The 17479-nt window shown below is 34.3% G+C and overlaps 1 protein-coding gene across 1 annotated transcript in view; it reads left to right on the top strand.

Moving 5' to 3' along the window:
• Window positions 1–17479, top strand: part of Map4k5 (mitogen-activated protein kinase kinase kinase kinase 5) — a 115219-nt gene that overhangs the window by 29769 nt on the left and 67971 nt on the right. Inside the window, exon 5 of the mRNA XM_010632707.1 lies at window positions 5031–5088. Within this exon, the coding sequence (XP_010631009.1) occupies window positions 5031–5088 (58 nt within the window). The remainder of the gene's footprint in view (window positions 1–5030; window positions 5089–17479) is intronic.

Below are 17479 nucleotides of genomic sequence, written 5' to 3'. Positions count from 1 at the left end.
CTCCCCATTCCCCCCCCTCACTCCAGCTTGGTCCCCTTCTCTTCCTCTTTCCCTCTGTCCCTCTCCAGCTTATTAAAGCTCCCAGAAGATAGGAACTGGGGAAGATAGGAACTGCTTCTGTTTCATTACATTCCTCATATCAATAGTAGTACCTGGCACATCATAATGTTTCTTGGATGAATGCCCCAGTTAAAACAAAAAGACTTGTGAATTCTGTATAACATTTAACTTATTGGAGTGAAACATTAAGATTTCAAAAGTTGGTATCCAAAATCCAAAATTCTTTTTCAATATTGTGAAATTACATAGTTAAATTTCTGAAAGGTCTCTTGGATTGAATTGAATCTATAAAGTCCCTGTTTGAAAGATCTTTTTTCCTGAAAGCCTCTTTGCCTTTCATTATAAAAGAGCCTGGTACTGATTTCTGTTTTTAAAAATCCAAGTAGAAAATTACAGCGTATAAACATTTGCCTATTGGTTCTTCATTTGAAGAGAACAGAAATAGTCTTCAAAACATAGACTGGCATTTAAATATTCTTATTGGTGTGAGTTTTATGTTTATTTTCTTAACCTTTTATATCTGTGGCTACATACAAATATTTTGGCTTTTGCATAAAGCATCATCTTTATTTTATGTTAACTCTATGGTTGTCATGAAAATCCTCTAATAATAAGCTGTCGTTAGTTCTTATATCTTCATTTTGGTTCTGTTAACCCTAAATACAATGTATCTAAGTTTATTCCAATGCTAAATATTGCTCCAAAATGTGCCTGAAAATGCATATTTTATTTTTAAAATAGCAAAATTATCAATAGGTAATTTCTAGTGCAGTTTTAGATTTACAGAATAAATGAACAGATAGTACATAGATTTACATTTTTCTAACCCCAAAACTATACACAGTTTTCCCTTTCATTAACACTTTTCATTAGCATGGTACATCTGTTATTGAACCAATGTTGATATTAACTATATAGAGTTTGTAGTTTACACTGAAGTTTACTCTGTGTTTTACATTCCTTGGATTTTGAGAAATATAGTGACATGTATACACCATTACAGTTTCATATAGAATATTTACTGCTTGAATGAATATTCTGTATGAATATAGAATATTCTGCATTTCACATAATCTTCCTTCATCTTTCCTCAATCCTCTGGCAGCCATTGTTTTCTCGTACTGGCTCTATAGTTTTACTCTTTCCAGATTGTCACTGAGGTGGAGTTACGGTATGTTGCCTTTCCCATTTTGCTTCTTTCACTTTGCAGTGGGCTTTTAGCATTCCTTCATGTCTTTTCATGGCTTGATGGCTGATTGCTTTTTACTACTGGATAATATTCCGTTGTACAAATGTTTCACGGTTTTATCCATTTACCTATTGAAGGATATCAGGGTTACTTCCATTTTGGGGTATTTACAAATAAAAACTACAGTAAACATTTGTGTGCAGGTTATCGTGCACACATAAATTTTGCACTTAATTAGGTACACAGCTAGAGTGGGGATTGCTGGACCATATTTTATACCCTTGTTAGAAACTGACAAACTGTTACTGTTCTGTTTTATACGTATGTGCTCTTAAGAGTCAACCTAAAGGAAGAAAGTACTGTAAACTGTTAACAGCAGTTACCTCAGGGAGCTAAGATTAGAAGAGAAGGGGCCTGGGGATTTAGCTCAGTGTTTCCAGCGCTTGCCTGGTAAGCACAAGGGCCTGAGTTCAATCCCCAATTTAAAAAAGAGAGAGAGAGAGAAGAGAAGGGGATTGTCATACTTACTGATTTAATTTTAATTTATTTATTGCAAAATCTTGTTTTATGGTAATTTTTTTATAACTTTCTTCTAAAGGGCTTTAATTCATAGTATCAAAAATAATACAAAAGAAGTAACCATTTATAGTACTGTTTTAAAGCATTTTCTTGTTAAAGAGGATTTAAATATTTTCTTACTTATTTATTTTTGGTACTAGGGATTGAACTCAGGTCCTTGCACTTGTAAGGCAGGCAGCGGAACCACTGAGCTAAATCCCCAGCCCGATATTTTATTGTTTTTGAAGTAAAGAGAAAAAGTCATTGTCTGTTAAAGTCATTGTCTATTCAACAAATGTGTAGAGCATTAAAGGATCATGCCTTCAGCAAAGGTAGTACACTTAATTCAACCTTGAGATACCACACAAGGCTTCCTCAAGAGGTAAAAACAAAAAGGCCCTGTAGGCTAAAGGGCAAAGGGATGGAGAGAGGAGAGGGAGAATGTTCCAAAATGAGAACTGTTTTCAAACTCTAGTCCAATTTATGCTTCTGATTAATGTGACTAAAACCAGAATGAGTTGTTCCGCAATCTCAGAGGAGCGTGTTATGTCTTCTTATGTTGTTGGAACTTGTTTAATAATCTGTGATTGGGAAGTATGTACTTGTATTTTCCTTTGGTTTCCAGTGAATGGCAGGTTGCATTGCCCTGCTGCTGGTTTTGCTCAGAAAACTGGAATTATGAATAGCCTGAAGCTATTCTGTTGTTGGAAATGTGCTAGCAATAATCACTGCTTTTGAGCTAAGCATTGTATTCCTAACCTTAAATGGCTCAACTGTCACTTTGTGAGTGACTGTGTGTGTGTGTGTGTGTGTGTGTGTGTGTGTGTGTGTGTGTATTACTCTTATCAGTACTGATGAACCTATAGCATGGTGTCAGAACAGATTGTATTGTTGAAAGCTCTAAAAGATTCACCATCACTGCCTTATACTGTTCTTGAAATTTTTCTTCTCTGTGTACAATCTTTTCTATGTCCATTGATGTTTTTGTTTTGTAGGATTTCAGTGAAAATGGGGAAGGGGGAAGGAGGGAAAGCTAGAAAATGTCCTAGTACTGATGAACCTATAGCATGGTGTCAGAACAGATTGTATTGTTGAAAGCTCTAAAAGATTCACCATCACTGCCTTATACTGTTCTTGAAATTTTTCTTCTCTGTGTACAATCTTTTCTATGTCCATTGATGTTTTTGTTTTGTAGGATTTCAGTGAAAATGGGGAAGGGGGAAGGAGGGAAAGCTAGAAAATGTCCTGACATTATTTAGGCATAGAAGTAGGTAGTTTTACTGGATTAAGATATGATTGTTAAAGAAGAATTTAGTTAGTCTTGCTGTTTTATATTATCCTAATCTTTAAGGTGAATTTTTTTGTTTTGTTTTTTTGAGATAGGGTCTCACTTTGTAGTTCAGGCTGGCCCTGAACTCACCATGTAGCCCAGCTTTACCCTCAAATTTGTGGTGATCCTCCTACTTCTGCCTCCCCAGTGCTGAGATTACAGGCATGCACGCCAGCTTTTAAGGTGAATTTTTAAGCATGTTGAAAAACTGCTGGCTTTTTTAGTAACTTTTAAAATATGTTAATATTTTAATAATAAATATTGTTGAATTTTTAACATAAAAATACTATTTTTCCTTGGGTCATATTTAACTCTTAAGATTATTCCTTTAACATTTTACATGTACAATAGTTCACATTCAGTTACATCCAAAACTGATGAGAATATTACTTCGTTTATATATTTTCAACAAAAGTCACCACTGAAATCTGTTAAATATTCTAACGTGTTTTTTTTTTTTTATTGCTATGACCAAATACCAGACATAAATCAACTTAAAGAAGGAAATACAGATTTTGGCTCATGATTTCAGAGGTTGTGCTCAGTTGGCTCCATTGAAGTTGGGTCTGTAGTACTCCAGACTTCAGGGCATGGTGGAGCATCTTGGCTTAGAGAGGGAAGAAGGGAGCCGGGATAAAATACACCTTTCAAAGCATGTTCCCTGTGATCCACATCCTCTAACTAGGCCCTACTTCTTAAAACTACCATCACCTCCCAGTAATCCACTAATTGATTGGCGGGTTCTCAATTATTTAAAGCCCTCATGATTCTTTGACTCCTCCCCTAAGGCCTGACCGCTGAACACTGGTGCACTGTGGACCATGCCTTCAACACGTAGGCATCTGAGGCTATTTCATATCCAAACCATGCCACACAATACCTTCTTCAGGTACCCTGTTACATTTTAAAATGGAAATGAGAATTTTGATACTATGAAAATGAGCAGTGAAATCTTGTCATAATACAGTTCTTGGGTTCAAAATCTGACTCTTGCCCCTGCCAACTGGATGACGTTAGGCACGTCATTTAATTTTACTGAGATTAATCTTTTAGTTTTTAAATAAATTGAATTAAATAATGTATATGAAGTATCTTGCAAACTGTAATGAATTGCAAACATAATTGGAATTGACAGGTTTTATAATCCACTGAATGAAATTCCCAGGCTGAGGCAGGAGAATTGCCTTGAGTTCAAGACCAGCCTGAACTACATACTGAGGCCCTGTCTCAAAAAAAGAAGAAAAAGTTAACTGTTCTTTTCTGGGTAGTTAGATGCAGATGATTTGGTTTTTTTTATTTTCTTGAGTGCTATATAATTATGTTTATAATATAAATGAAAACAGGTTTTTGTTTTGGAGACTATATGGAAATTTTATTTTTTATTTGAAAAATAGAAATTTTATATATTTATAAGGACTGTATGATGTTTTGATACATATTTACATTGTATGTTCAAATCAAGGTAAATATGTATATCTCTTCAGACTTTATTTCTTGGTGATGTTAAAACATGTCAAAATCCTTCTAGCTTTTTAAAATACATAGTACCTAATTACCTCTAGTCACTTTACTGTAGAGTATAACACCTGAACTTACTTCTAACAGTAGTTTTTTTAATTGCTGAAAAAAATTAACCCAAGTGTAAAGAAAAGACTTGTAAATAGTATTCCAAAATTTTGGCAGTAACTATTTTTGACTGTTTAGAACTCAGTTAATTAAAAATTATTTTGTGGTGTTTCTATATTTTTGTTTATTTTAAATGAATGTACTAATTTTATTAGAAAGATTTTGGTTTTCAGTATTATTAGAAATGTGGTTGATAAGTAACATAGTGCCAAGTAATGTTTATGTAATTAAACTATTTTAAATATTTGTTTTCATTTTTATTTTTAGGCCAGAAATGTACATACAGGAGAGTTAGCTGCAGTAAAAATTATCAAGTTGGAGCCTGGTATGTATTAAAATCCTTAAGATAATTTTGGAACAATTTTCCTATGCAGTTTATGAATATAGAATTTAAAAGAGTATTCTGTATTACCTTCCTTGTTGTCCTTCTTCCTAAAAGAAATCTTTATAAGTCCTGGCAAGCTGATAAAAATGTGTGCACTATGACTATATTAAATTCCATTGATGGTAATTAAAGGCAAGTTTGATATGATAGTTTTGCTACATAAGATTTGAAATGTACATATGAAAAATTGGAAGATGTATTAGTGACAACTTTAAAGTAATTTACAATTATAATGAGTATTTTAATTTCAGTTTTGCCTATTATGAAAAGTTGATTAGGAAAATATTCAGTACTTTTGGGGGGATATTCATATAATATTCCAGATAATAATATTTTGTCACCTGTTCCCTGACTAGTTGTTTTAGTTTTGGTAATTCTGGTCTTAGCTTAATTAGCACTTATGCGATCAGAAAACTTTTTAAATATATTAATTCATTTTGAAAACAAAACTATATAAAACCCAATCAATTTTCTGAGGTATTCTAAAAGATTCTAATGAAAGTAGTAGTAATTTTTGGCCAGATAGGTGAATGTTTTGGTGGTCTGTTTGTTGATTCATAAACTGATATGTATAATGTGTGACCATAATTATGCCAGTTTCATTTTTTTTCCTTTGGTACCGGGTATTAAACTCAGGTCTTTGAGCTTGTGAGGCAGGCGGCAGAACCACTGAGCTAAATCCCTGGCCCTATGCCAGTTTCTTAATTTGAAAATTAATGAAAAAAAAAGATTTTTTTCATTTCAAATACAATGTTTGGGTCATTTGTGCATAATTCATTAGAGGAATGATATTATTGAGGTAGCATATGCTGGAATACTTTAAAGTTAGGCTCAGGGGTCAGGGATTTAGCTCAGTGATGTCATTCCTGCCTTGCAAGGGCAAGGTCCTGAGTTGAATCCCTAGTACTGAAAAAAAAATAGGCTCTCAAGTGCAACATAGTATTTGAAATTATTATAATTCTATTTTAGAGTTCTCATTCAGTATACTTAAGAATAGAATGAACTTGAGAATGTCACTAAAACAAATAGAAGGGAATATAAGAGAACTGTACAAACATTTGCCTCTCCTAGAGGAGTTCCTTAAACAAATATTCAGTATGTTCAAGGGATGGGTATGGTCCAGAGGAAACAAAGATGTGAATCCTTTTTCTGTCCTCATTGAGTGCACTGGGCTTGCTTCAAGACTTTTTATTTGACTTGAGCATATAGATGATTTTATGTATAATTCATGTACTGAATTACTGAGTACATTTTAAAAATCATACAAGTCTGACTTCTTAATAATTAACAGAAGAAGACAATGCAAAGAGAAAAATATGTCATGCATATGATGTTATTAACGTATAAGGATTAAATTCTGGTGTCTTAAATTTAAAACCCTGTAAAAGGCTGGAACTTCTCACTTTTTGGTATTTTGCATGTTGCTGTGTATCTACCCTAGGCTGGGCTTGAACTCACTTTGTAGCCCAGACTGGCCCTGAACTCAGTGATCCTCGTCTCAGCCTCCCGAGTGCTGGGATTACAGGCATGTGCCACCATGCCTGGCCTCACTTGTTTTGTAAAAGCTTCTGATTTTATATTAGGGGCAGCTTAGACAGGAAGAGGGAATGGAGTGATATATAAATCTTCCCTATGAAAAGAAATGCAGATGTTCACTAAATGTTGATGATGTGACCTTAGTACTGTATTTATTCACTTTTATCTTCTGTTGATTTCCTATTTTATGCTTTGATTCCCTTCCCTTCCCTTAGGTCATCTTTTATTATTGATGCTTTGAGACAAGTGACTCATCATATTTTAATTTTTCCCTAGTTTTCTGTCTTCGTGCTGTGCTTAGGATATTTTTCTTGTCTATGTGGAAGTATTATTTTTTCTCTTAAAGTTGTCTTTTTTTCCTCTTTTTGTCTTCTCCATACTTAGGCCTTTTGTATAGCTATTTTAAAAATGTAACTAATTTCTTCTGTTTTCTTCCAATGTTTAAATATTTGCTCCATCAGAATAATTTTGTAATAAGGAATGAGAGGCCTTACTCTATTTTTTTTCAGATGGCTACACAGTTTCCCTAAGACATTACTGTGAATTCCTTTATTCACAGGTTTGAACTTTTTATTACATATTAAAATCCTCATTTTTTAGATTTTTTATTTTGCTATTTTTTCAGTAGAACATTAAATCATTTTATGAATGAGAGGAACGCACCTGTGAGATTAATTTAGATTTTTTTTTGGTTTTGAGATAGGCTCTTGCTGTATTGCTTAGGTTGGCCTCACACTCCTGAGCTTAAGCAGTCCTCGGCATCCTATGTAATTGAAACTACAGGCATGTTCCATCCACCAAGCCCAGATTCCTCATTTTTCAGCCTTTGTTAATTACATAAAACTTCAAAATGTATTACTGTCTGGCAATCTTACAGAATTCATGTGGTTTCTGATAGTTTTCAGATCTTTTAAATTGCTCTTATAACTGTATGGTCATATTCTACATAGTGATAATTTTGGTCCCAGATTTTCAGATTTTTAGGGTAGTGCTTCCAACATTTAAATAATGTCAGTTGACTCCTGAAGTTCACAATTGTATCTTTATTTATTAGTTAACTAACAAGTAATTATTGAATGCCTGATATATGCAGGCTCTATTCTAGAGGGTAGGAATGCAGAAAAGAACAACAAAGGTGAAGACCTTGTTCTCATAGTACTTGAATTCCGGCAGGGGAGATTGAATAAAGAGATAAATGTGTAATGTATGGGGGATCATGCTGGTCAGCGGTTTCGGTCTCTCATTGCTACTTATATCCTTCATCCTTAGACATTCCCTCGTTTAGTACCCTTTAATGCTTTTTACCATGAATAGGACTTCATCAAGCCCTGATACTGCCAACCCTGCTTTCTTTTTTTTTTTATTTTTTAAATTTATATAATGTATACCAGTGGATAGACCTGGAATACCTGGGCCTATCATTTTGTACTTTTTTTTCTATTTTAGGAGTTCTCCTTTATTGTGTTTATCTGTAGCATTCTACACACAAATAATTGACATCGAGCTTTTATGTTACATACTCATATAAGCTTCCACTACATGAGACATGTTCAAAGGTTTTTGGAAATGATTCATAACAGAACATTGTATATTCACAGGGATTTGATCCAATTTTTTATTTTTCTGTTTTTGAGACAGGGTCTCACTGAGTTACTAAGTTGCCCAGACTTGACTTAAACCCATGATCCTCCTGCTTCAGCCTCCCAGAATGTTGGGAATACCATGTCAGCAAGTACCACGATGCTAAGGGGGTTACTAAGGACTGAATTCTAGGGCTTTTGCACTGAGCTGTATCATCAGCCCTTTTTAAATTTTGATACAAGATCTTACTAAGTTACCTAGACTATGCAAGAACTTGAAATCCTCCTGCTTCAGCCTCCAGAAATGCTAGTATTATAGTCATGTGTTACCATATGCCCAGCTCTATCTATAGTTTTATCAAAGGATAGCTTGTAAGACTTTAAATTATACACTTAAAATTCATGTGATGTTAGTATTTATCAGCTTAAAAAATGAAACAGCAATCTGTTGACTTCAGGTTATATTTGCACATTTATATTCTTCCTGACTATTGATCCCCCAGTTTTAAGTTATTAGTTTTTTTGGGACTTTAGCCACAGAACTTTCTGATTTTACTGTGGTATCTTTAAGAGCTATATCTATAATCTAGTTATATGTGCAATGACTGATTAGTTAGACTTGGCTTGCTTTCTTTCTTTCTTTCTTTTTGAAACAGGGTCTCATTATGCAATTGAGACTGATCTGGAACTCACTGTGTATTTAGGCTGGTCTCAAACTCACAGTGATCCTCCTACCTCAGACTCCCGAGTGCTGAAATTACAGGCATGTGCCACCATGTCCAGCTGGCTTTCTATTTAAATAGAATAGTGCCTGAGATTTTTTTTTTTTAAATGTCATGTCCTTGCTATTCTGACTTATTTAGTATTTTGTATAAACTATCAGTATGATATATCATAAAAGTTTTCACTATTAGGAATAATATAAGTTGATCCCACAAATTAATTGTTCTTCCTAAACCTGCCTTTCCCTCAGTCTTCCCCATTTTGTTGAGCATTTAACCAAGCCAAAAAATCTGAACATTAATTTTGACTTTTCTTTTTTATTTGTACTCCAGAGTCAGTTTGTCAGCAAATTCCTTAAATCCTACCTCTCAAGCACATCCTCAGCCCATCTTCTGTTTATTGCCCTGACTGTATTCCTGATCTCCCTGTACTCTTCCTTGCTTCCCATTTCCCATACTAACATGGTGTTTCCAGAATGCTGGGAGGCCAAAGCAAGAGGATCCTGGGTTTAAACCCAGCAAAGGCAACTTAGTGATTCTCTGCAGAGCCACTGTAGTGAGCAATGAAAAGATAAATGAGATCATAACTCCTTCCTGTTTAAAATTTACTTGAGGCTTTTGTCTCTACTTACAGTCACACATAGACTTTAACCTTGTTCATAAAACCCAGCGTGATCTACTCTGCCTACTTCTCTGAGCTCATCATGTTTTTTCTCCCTTTCCAACTCTACCTCCATTTTAAAATTCAAATAGTCTGGGATTAAACTGGTGCCCAAGACAGTGATCTTCTCTCTTCACTGCTGTATTTCAGCACCAAGGGCAAAATAGTCCCATACCTGACATGAAATAAATACTCTTTCTACAAAATAACATTACAGATGTGTGTCTATTGCCCTTGAATAAGGATGAAGTTTAAATAGGTATAGAATAGTTGTGTCACATATTCTACTCTTATCTCATAAAATCTGCACATACTTTATACCTTGAATAGTGTCAGAGAGAACTGTAAGGCTCACCTGGTATGTTTCCTCTTGTAGGTGACTTGCTGCTTCTGCTTGATTGCTTGTTAGAGCAGAAGCTTTGTCTTTCAGATTAGTCATTTCAACAGAATACATTATATATTAATTTTCTACAGGTTTTTTCCCCGGAAACACAGTGAGCTTTTTTTAAAACCTGCAGTTAATAGTCTTTCTCTATTTCAAGAAAGTTTCTTTTAAGCCACATGTGGTGGTCTTTATAACCCTAGCACTTATGAGGCCAAGGCAGGAGGATTGAGAGTTTGAGGCTGATCTGAACTACATAGCAAGATCTTGTCTCAAAAAAACAAAAACAAAACAAAACAAGATTTCTTTTGTCATTCTTGGACTTTTAAAAAATTTCCTTACTTCAGGAATGTCAGTTATTCTGGATAGCTTTCCCGTATCTATACTTCTTATCTGTTTTTTCTTCAGTCAAGTTTCTCTATAAGTATCTTCTCTCTGTATTGTGTGATTTTTTTTTTTAAATCTACCATCATCACATCAGTGACTCTTCTCCAATCTTGCTTCTACTCCTTGTTTGTAAGGCTTTATTGGTTCTATATAAGTATTTTTCTTTGGCTCCCCTCCCCCTAACTCTACCAACATTCTTTTTATTTCATTTCCTTCCTAAGTTTACTTATACTCTTCCTTTTTCCTTTCATTTCCCTTGAAGTTGAAGCACTGTTGTCTAACATTTACTTTCAAAGTAAATTCTTTGTCTCCTGCATCCTGTATTTCCTTTCTCTCTTTATTTTTTCTGTAGAATTTTGAGTGGATCTGTGTTTCTTTTAGCATTGTCAGTAAAGCCAAAGTAGATATTTGAACAGACTTAAAGTAATGTTTAGATTTAAAAAATACTGTATAATAGTATGTTAATTTCCCCTACATTTAGTTCAGATACTTCAAAAAACTCTGAAAATAGCTGCATTTCAAAATTGAATGCTTAACTACATTTAGCAGCTTAAAAAAAAAATTGCACTACAGCCAGAACTGTACAAAAGCATTTCCTTTTATTGATTTAACAGATGAACTGGTTTAGAGTTTATTTAGACATGAAAAGATAATTATTTGCCAATATGATTTAGAAAAAGCCTGATGTCTGGGAAAACATAAAGACTCACTTTTAAATGAGTAAAATCTCAACTGTAGATTTAATTGTACTTTTCTCCAACAGTTAAAAATAGTTTACAGTAATGTTAGAATCCTAAATTTTATTAATGATTTACTGACTTGCCCCTGGCAATTTAATTTTATATGATGGGCAAAATTTTACTGCAACAGATTGCTTTTGAAACTTCCTACTCTTCATAAAAGTACCAAAATAGCCTCAGAATTAAGAATAAAAATAGATTAGCACAGAGCATTCATTTTTTAACTAGCTACAAAATAATTGTGAAAGGGCTGGGGATTTAGCTCAGCAGTTCAGTGGCCTGCCTTGCAAGCACAAGGACCCAAGTTCAATCCCCGGTACCAAAAAACACAAAAAAACAAACAAACAAAATAATTGTGAAAGAAAATGAAGTCAGCATTTTTTCCTGTGTTCTTGTTGCACTTTGTATATACAGGCAAATGATCATTTTCAAAAATGATTTAACCATCTCATTTTTTATAGTATCAACTTACTGAAGATAGTCACCTTATTACAAATGGTGGTGTGAAATCAAATTTGACTTGCAGTAATCAGCATTGAAAATACTACTATTGATACTATGTGTTAGCTGCATTTTCATCTCTTTGATCAGGCCTCAGGAGTGCCCTAGGAAAGCAGGCAGATTTTATCATGGTGGATGCCACCTTTTTTTTCCTGCCTTTTGGCTGAATTTCAGCCTGCTGTCTAACTCATTTTACAGATGCTTATTTTGCTCCATAAGTCTGTAGCTAGTAAGGGCAGACAGCCAGAGCAGGAGCAAAATTTCTGGGAAAGATTATGGTCAGAATCTTACTTTCCCTTCTCCTTTCTCCTCTCATATCATTATCTCTTTTTTATAGCGCAACTACGTAATAGTCCTTTAAACTTAGGCAAAGTACAGTTCATTAAACATTGTCATCCTTACTTACAGGGATAGAATTTAAGAAAATCACTGCTCTGCATGATTAGTGCATATACTTTTCTTTGTTCACTTGCTTATATTTTAAAATGCTAAGTTGGAAAGTAGTCATGAAGTAGTCCATTACTGTATTTTTAAATAAAATGAGTTGAATATATTTTCTTAGAGTTTTCAAAATTCATAGGAATCTTTTAAATATATTTGAACAAATGTTTAAAACTTACACTACCAAGAATACATTATCCTGTTTCCCAAAAGTATAAGCAGATAAAGTACAATAAGTGAAAAGTCCAAATGTATACAAAAATTTAAACAGCCATTAATTTGCCTTGTCAGGGTTATCTACCAGGGATCGAACTCACAACCTTGTACTTTTGAGGCAGGCGCAGTGCCACTGAGCTAAATCCCACGCCATCAGGTTCCTTTTTTTTTTTTGGTACCAGGGATCAAACTCAGGTCCTTGTGCTTGAGAGGCAGGCAGTAGAACCACTAAGCTAAATCCTCAACCCTCAAGATTCTTGAAGGAAAGGCTGAATTGGTACTTTGGCCAAATGTCCGCTATTCTAGCTAAGTACTACATAGTATGTTACTGCTTTTCAAAAACCATTTGAAAATTAACAATCTTGATTTTTGAGAATATAAAATAAAATATCCTTACCCAATCTTTTCTGGACAATTCAAGTCTAGGTGAGAAATGTTAATTCAAGGGCACAAATTTATACCAAAAATTTTTTTATTGGTATTAAATAATAGATACAGAAGACTTAGCAGTAGTTAACTAGAAATGTTGTGCCTTTTAAAAAAAAAGGTTAAAAGACAGGCATTACCACATGGCTGTGATCCTCATTCTCTGGGAGACCAAGGCAGGGGGACCACAGATTCAGGCCCAGCCTAGTGATTTAGTAGAAACCTTGTCTCAAAATAAAATTTTTTAAAAGGGCTGGGGATATAGCTGAGTGCAAAGGTCCCCAACTCTATCCTATTATCACAAAAAGCAAACAAGCAAACAAACAGAAATAAATTACTTGTAAAGCCAAGATATTCTGTTTTCCAATTTACTTTAGAACAGAAAATGAAATTGCAGTAGATATTTTTTGTTACTTTGTAGTAAAAAAAAAAATGACCTTCATGTCAGATTCCAAACTGATAATTCAGTTTCTGATTCTAAATTAGTAAATTCAAAACTGATAAGATGAGCTCAAGACCATGATAGAAGCCATGAAGACTCAGCATAAGAAAGAAATGGAAACAATGAATGCCCAACAGAGGAAAGAAATGGAATCCATAAAACAGATTCAAACAGATATCCAGGAGATTAAAAACTCTATTGAAAGTGTAGGCAACAGAATAAAAGATTGCGAAGATATAATTTCAGATATAGAAGATAGGATCACAGTCAGTGACCGTGAACAAAGAGGTCTCTTAAAAACAGTAAGGGATCATGAGAAATCAATCCAACAACTCCTAGACGATACAAAGAAAAATAACATAAGACTGATAGAAATTCATGAAAAAACAGGAGAAAACGCAAACGACATAAAAAAGCTCTTCACAGAATTAATGACAGAAAACTTCCCAAACAGAAGGGAAGAATTAGACATACAGATAAGTGAGGCATATAGAACCCCAACTAGCCACGATCAAAAAAAATCTACACCTAGACATATAATAATCAAGATTCCAGAAATCCAACAGAAAAACAAAATACTACAAGCAGTAAGAGAAAAGAAACAAATCACATGCAAAGGAAAGCCCATTAGAATCACAGCAGACGTTTCAACACAAACCCTTAGGTCAAGGAGAGCCTGGAGTGAGGTATTCCAAGTCCTAAAAGAAAAGAATCTCCAACCTAGACTTTTGTATCCTGCAAAACTCTCTTTCAAAATAGATGGGGAAATAAAATACTTCCACGACAAAGAGCACCTGAGAAATTTCATGAACACCAAACCAGCACTGCAAGGAATTCTAAACAATATCCTAGAAAAGGACAACGAAATTCACAATAACATGAGGCCCAACAGACCAAATCAAATAGGCAAGGCAAGAAACTAAAAGGAGATGGGAGAAAAAGTAAAAAGAGTCAACAAATGGACAAAAACATGACAAGAATAAGTCAAAATATATCAGTTGTAACCATCAATGTTAATGGCCTCAATTCACCAATCAAGAGAAACAGATTGGCAGAATGGATTAAGAAGCAAAATCCAACAATATGTTGTATACAAGAAACACACCTAGTGCAAAAGGAAGTCCATAGACTGAAAGTGAAAGGATGGAAAACAATTCTCCATGCGTCAGGAGTCCAGAAAAAAGCAGGGGTAGCAATCTTATTCTCAGATAAAGTAAATTTCAAACCAAAACTCATTAAGAGAGACAAAGAAGGACACTACATCCTTGTAAAGGGAACAATTCAAGAGGAAGAGCTGACAATCATAAACATATATGCACCAAATATAAATGCCCCCAACTATATAAAACAAATATTAAGTAACATGAAAAACCAAATAAGCACTAATACAATTGTAGTGGGGGATTTAAATACCCCACTATCACAAATTGACAGATCTACTAGGCAGAAAATCAACAATGAAATAATAGAACTGAACCAAGCTTTGGAACACATGGACTTAATAGTATGTTTATAGAGTATTCCACCCCAAAAGTCAGAATATACATTCTTTTCGGCTTCACATGGATCATTCTCCAAGATAGACCACATACTGGCTCACAGAACAGGTCTAAATAAATGCAAAAAAATTGAAGTCATCCCCTGTATATTATCAGATCATAGTGCAATCAAACTGGAGATCAATAGCACAAGAAACTATAGAAACTTCACAAGCACATGGAAACTGAACAACACTCTCCTAAACAATCAATGGATTACAGAGGAAATTAAAGAAGAAATTAGACAGTTTTTACAAATAAATGAGAATGCCAATACAACATACAGGAATCTTTGGGACACAATGAAAGCAGTTCTACGTGGAAAATTCATAACATTGAATGCCCACACTAGGAAAACAGAGCGGGCTCAAATAAACAACTTAACGATGAAACTTAGACTCCTAGAAAAACAAGAGCAAGAAAAACCCAAAGCTCGAACAAGAGAGGAAATTATAAAGATCCGAGCAGAAATCAATGCAATTGAAATTAAGAAAATGATACAAAAAATAAATGAAACAAAGAGCTGGTTTTTTGAAAGAATAAATAAAATTGACAAACCCTTAGCTAATCTTATCAAAAAAAGGAAAGAAAAGGCTCAGATCCATGCAATTAGGAATGAAAAAGGCGAAGTCACAACAGATCCGAAAGAAATCCAGAGGATCATGAACACCTACTTTGAGAACCTGTACTCTAATAAAATGGAAAACACAGAAGAAATGGACAGATTTCTAGATACTTATGAATTACCAAAGTTGAACGAAGAAGATAAAAACATTTTAAACACCCCAATCACAATCAGTGAAATTGAAAATGTAATTAAAAACTTACCAACAAAGAAAAGCCCAGGCCCTGATGGATTCACTGCTGAATTTTACAAGACATTTAGAGAAGAACTACTACCATTACTCTTCAAACTTTTCAATGAAATTGAAAGAGAAGCTATACTTCCAAATTCATTCCTGGAAGCAAGTATCACTCTGATTCCCAAACCAGAGAAAGATACAACCAAAAAGGAGAACTACAGACCAATCTCCTTAATGAATATAGATGCAAAAATCCTTAATAAGATACTAGCAAACAGAATACAGAGGATTATTAAGAAGATCATCCATCATGACCAAGTCGGATTTATTCCAGAGATGCAAGGGTGGTTCAACATACGAAAGTCAGTGAATGTAATACATTATATTAACAAAGTCAAGGACAAAAACCATATGATCCTCTCAATAGATGCAGAAAAAGCATTTGATAAAATTCAACACCCATTCATGATAAAAACCCTGCAAAAAATTGGAATAGATGGTCTATACCTCAATTTAATAAAGGCTATTTATGAAAAACCATCAGCCAACATCATATTGAATGGCCAAAAACTGAAAACCTTCATGTTAAAATCAGGAACAAGACAAGGATGCCCACTATCGCCACTTCTCTTCAATATAGTTCTGGAAACATTAGCCACAGCAATTAGACAAGAGAAAGAAATTAAAGCAATAAAGATAGGAAAGGAAGAAGTTAAACTATCATTATTTGCTGATGATATGATACTCTACATTGAAGATCCAAAAAACTCCACCAAAAAACTTCTAGACTTAATTGACAGATTCAGTAAAGTATCTGGATACAAGGTGAATACCCAAAAATCAATAGCCTTTCTATACACAAATAACAGACAGACAGAAAGAGAAATAAGGGAAAAAATTCCTTTTACAATAGCATCCAAAAAAATGAAGTATCTAGGAATCAATCTAACAAAAGAAACAAAAGATCTCTACACTGAAAACTACAGCACTCTGAAAAAAGAAATCGAAGAGGATATAAAAAAATGGAAAGATATCCCCTGCTCCTGGGTAGGAAGAATCAACATAGTGAAAATGGCCATACTACCGAAACTGCTATATACATTCAATGCAATGCCAATTGAAATTCCAACACTATATTTCACAGAACTAGAAAAAAGAATCCAAAAATTCATTTGGAACCACAAGAGACCTAGAATAGCAAAAGCCATTATAGGCAACAGTCACATGGCACCAGGTGTAACAATTCCCAATTTGAAACTATACTACAAAGCCACTGTGATAAAATCAGCATGGTACTGGCAAAGAAATAGGCCTGAGGATCAATGGAACAGACTGGAAGACACAAAAACAAATGCAGATGTACTCAGCTACCTCATCTTCGACAAAGGAGCTCACCATCCTCAGTGGAGGAAAGATAGCCTCTTTAATAAATGGTGTTGGAAAAACTGGATATCAACCTGTCACAGATTAAAATTAGACCCTTATCTTTCGCCATGCACTAAATTAAAATCCAAATGGATTAAAGATCTAAATATTAAAACAGAAACATTAAACTTGCTGGAAAGTAAGTTAGGCAGAACTCTGGAAGACATTGGTATAGGAAAAGACTTTATGAACAAATCCTCAGTAGCACGGGAACTAGCAGATAGAATCAACAACTGGGATCTCATCTTACTAAAAAGCTTCTGTACTTCAAAAGAAACCATCAGCAGAACTAAGAGACAATCTACAATGTGGGAAAAAATTTTTACCAGCTGTTCCTCAGACAAAGGACTATTATCAAGGATATATAAAGAACTCAAAACAATCAGTCCCTGCAAATATAAAGACCCAATTCAAAAATGGGCATTCTGAAATGAACAGACATTTCTCAGACAATAAAGTAAAAGCAGCAAGAAAATATTTGAAAAAATGTTCCACATCACTGGTCATTCGAGAGGTGCAGATGAAAACAAC

The sequence above is a fragment of the Fukomys damarensis genome, unplaced genomic scaffold, assembly GCF_012274545.1.
Source record: "Fukomys damarensis isolate Sample0158 unplaced genomic scaffold, DMR_v1.0_HiC HiC_scaffold_17, whole genome shotgun sequence".
Taxonomy (NCBI): Eukaryota; Metazoa; Chordata; class Mammalia; order Rodentia; family Bathyergidae; genus Fukomys; species Fukomys damarensis.
Note: the sequence above shows the minus strand (reverse complement) of the source record. Positions and strands in the feature narration are given on the sequence as shown.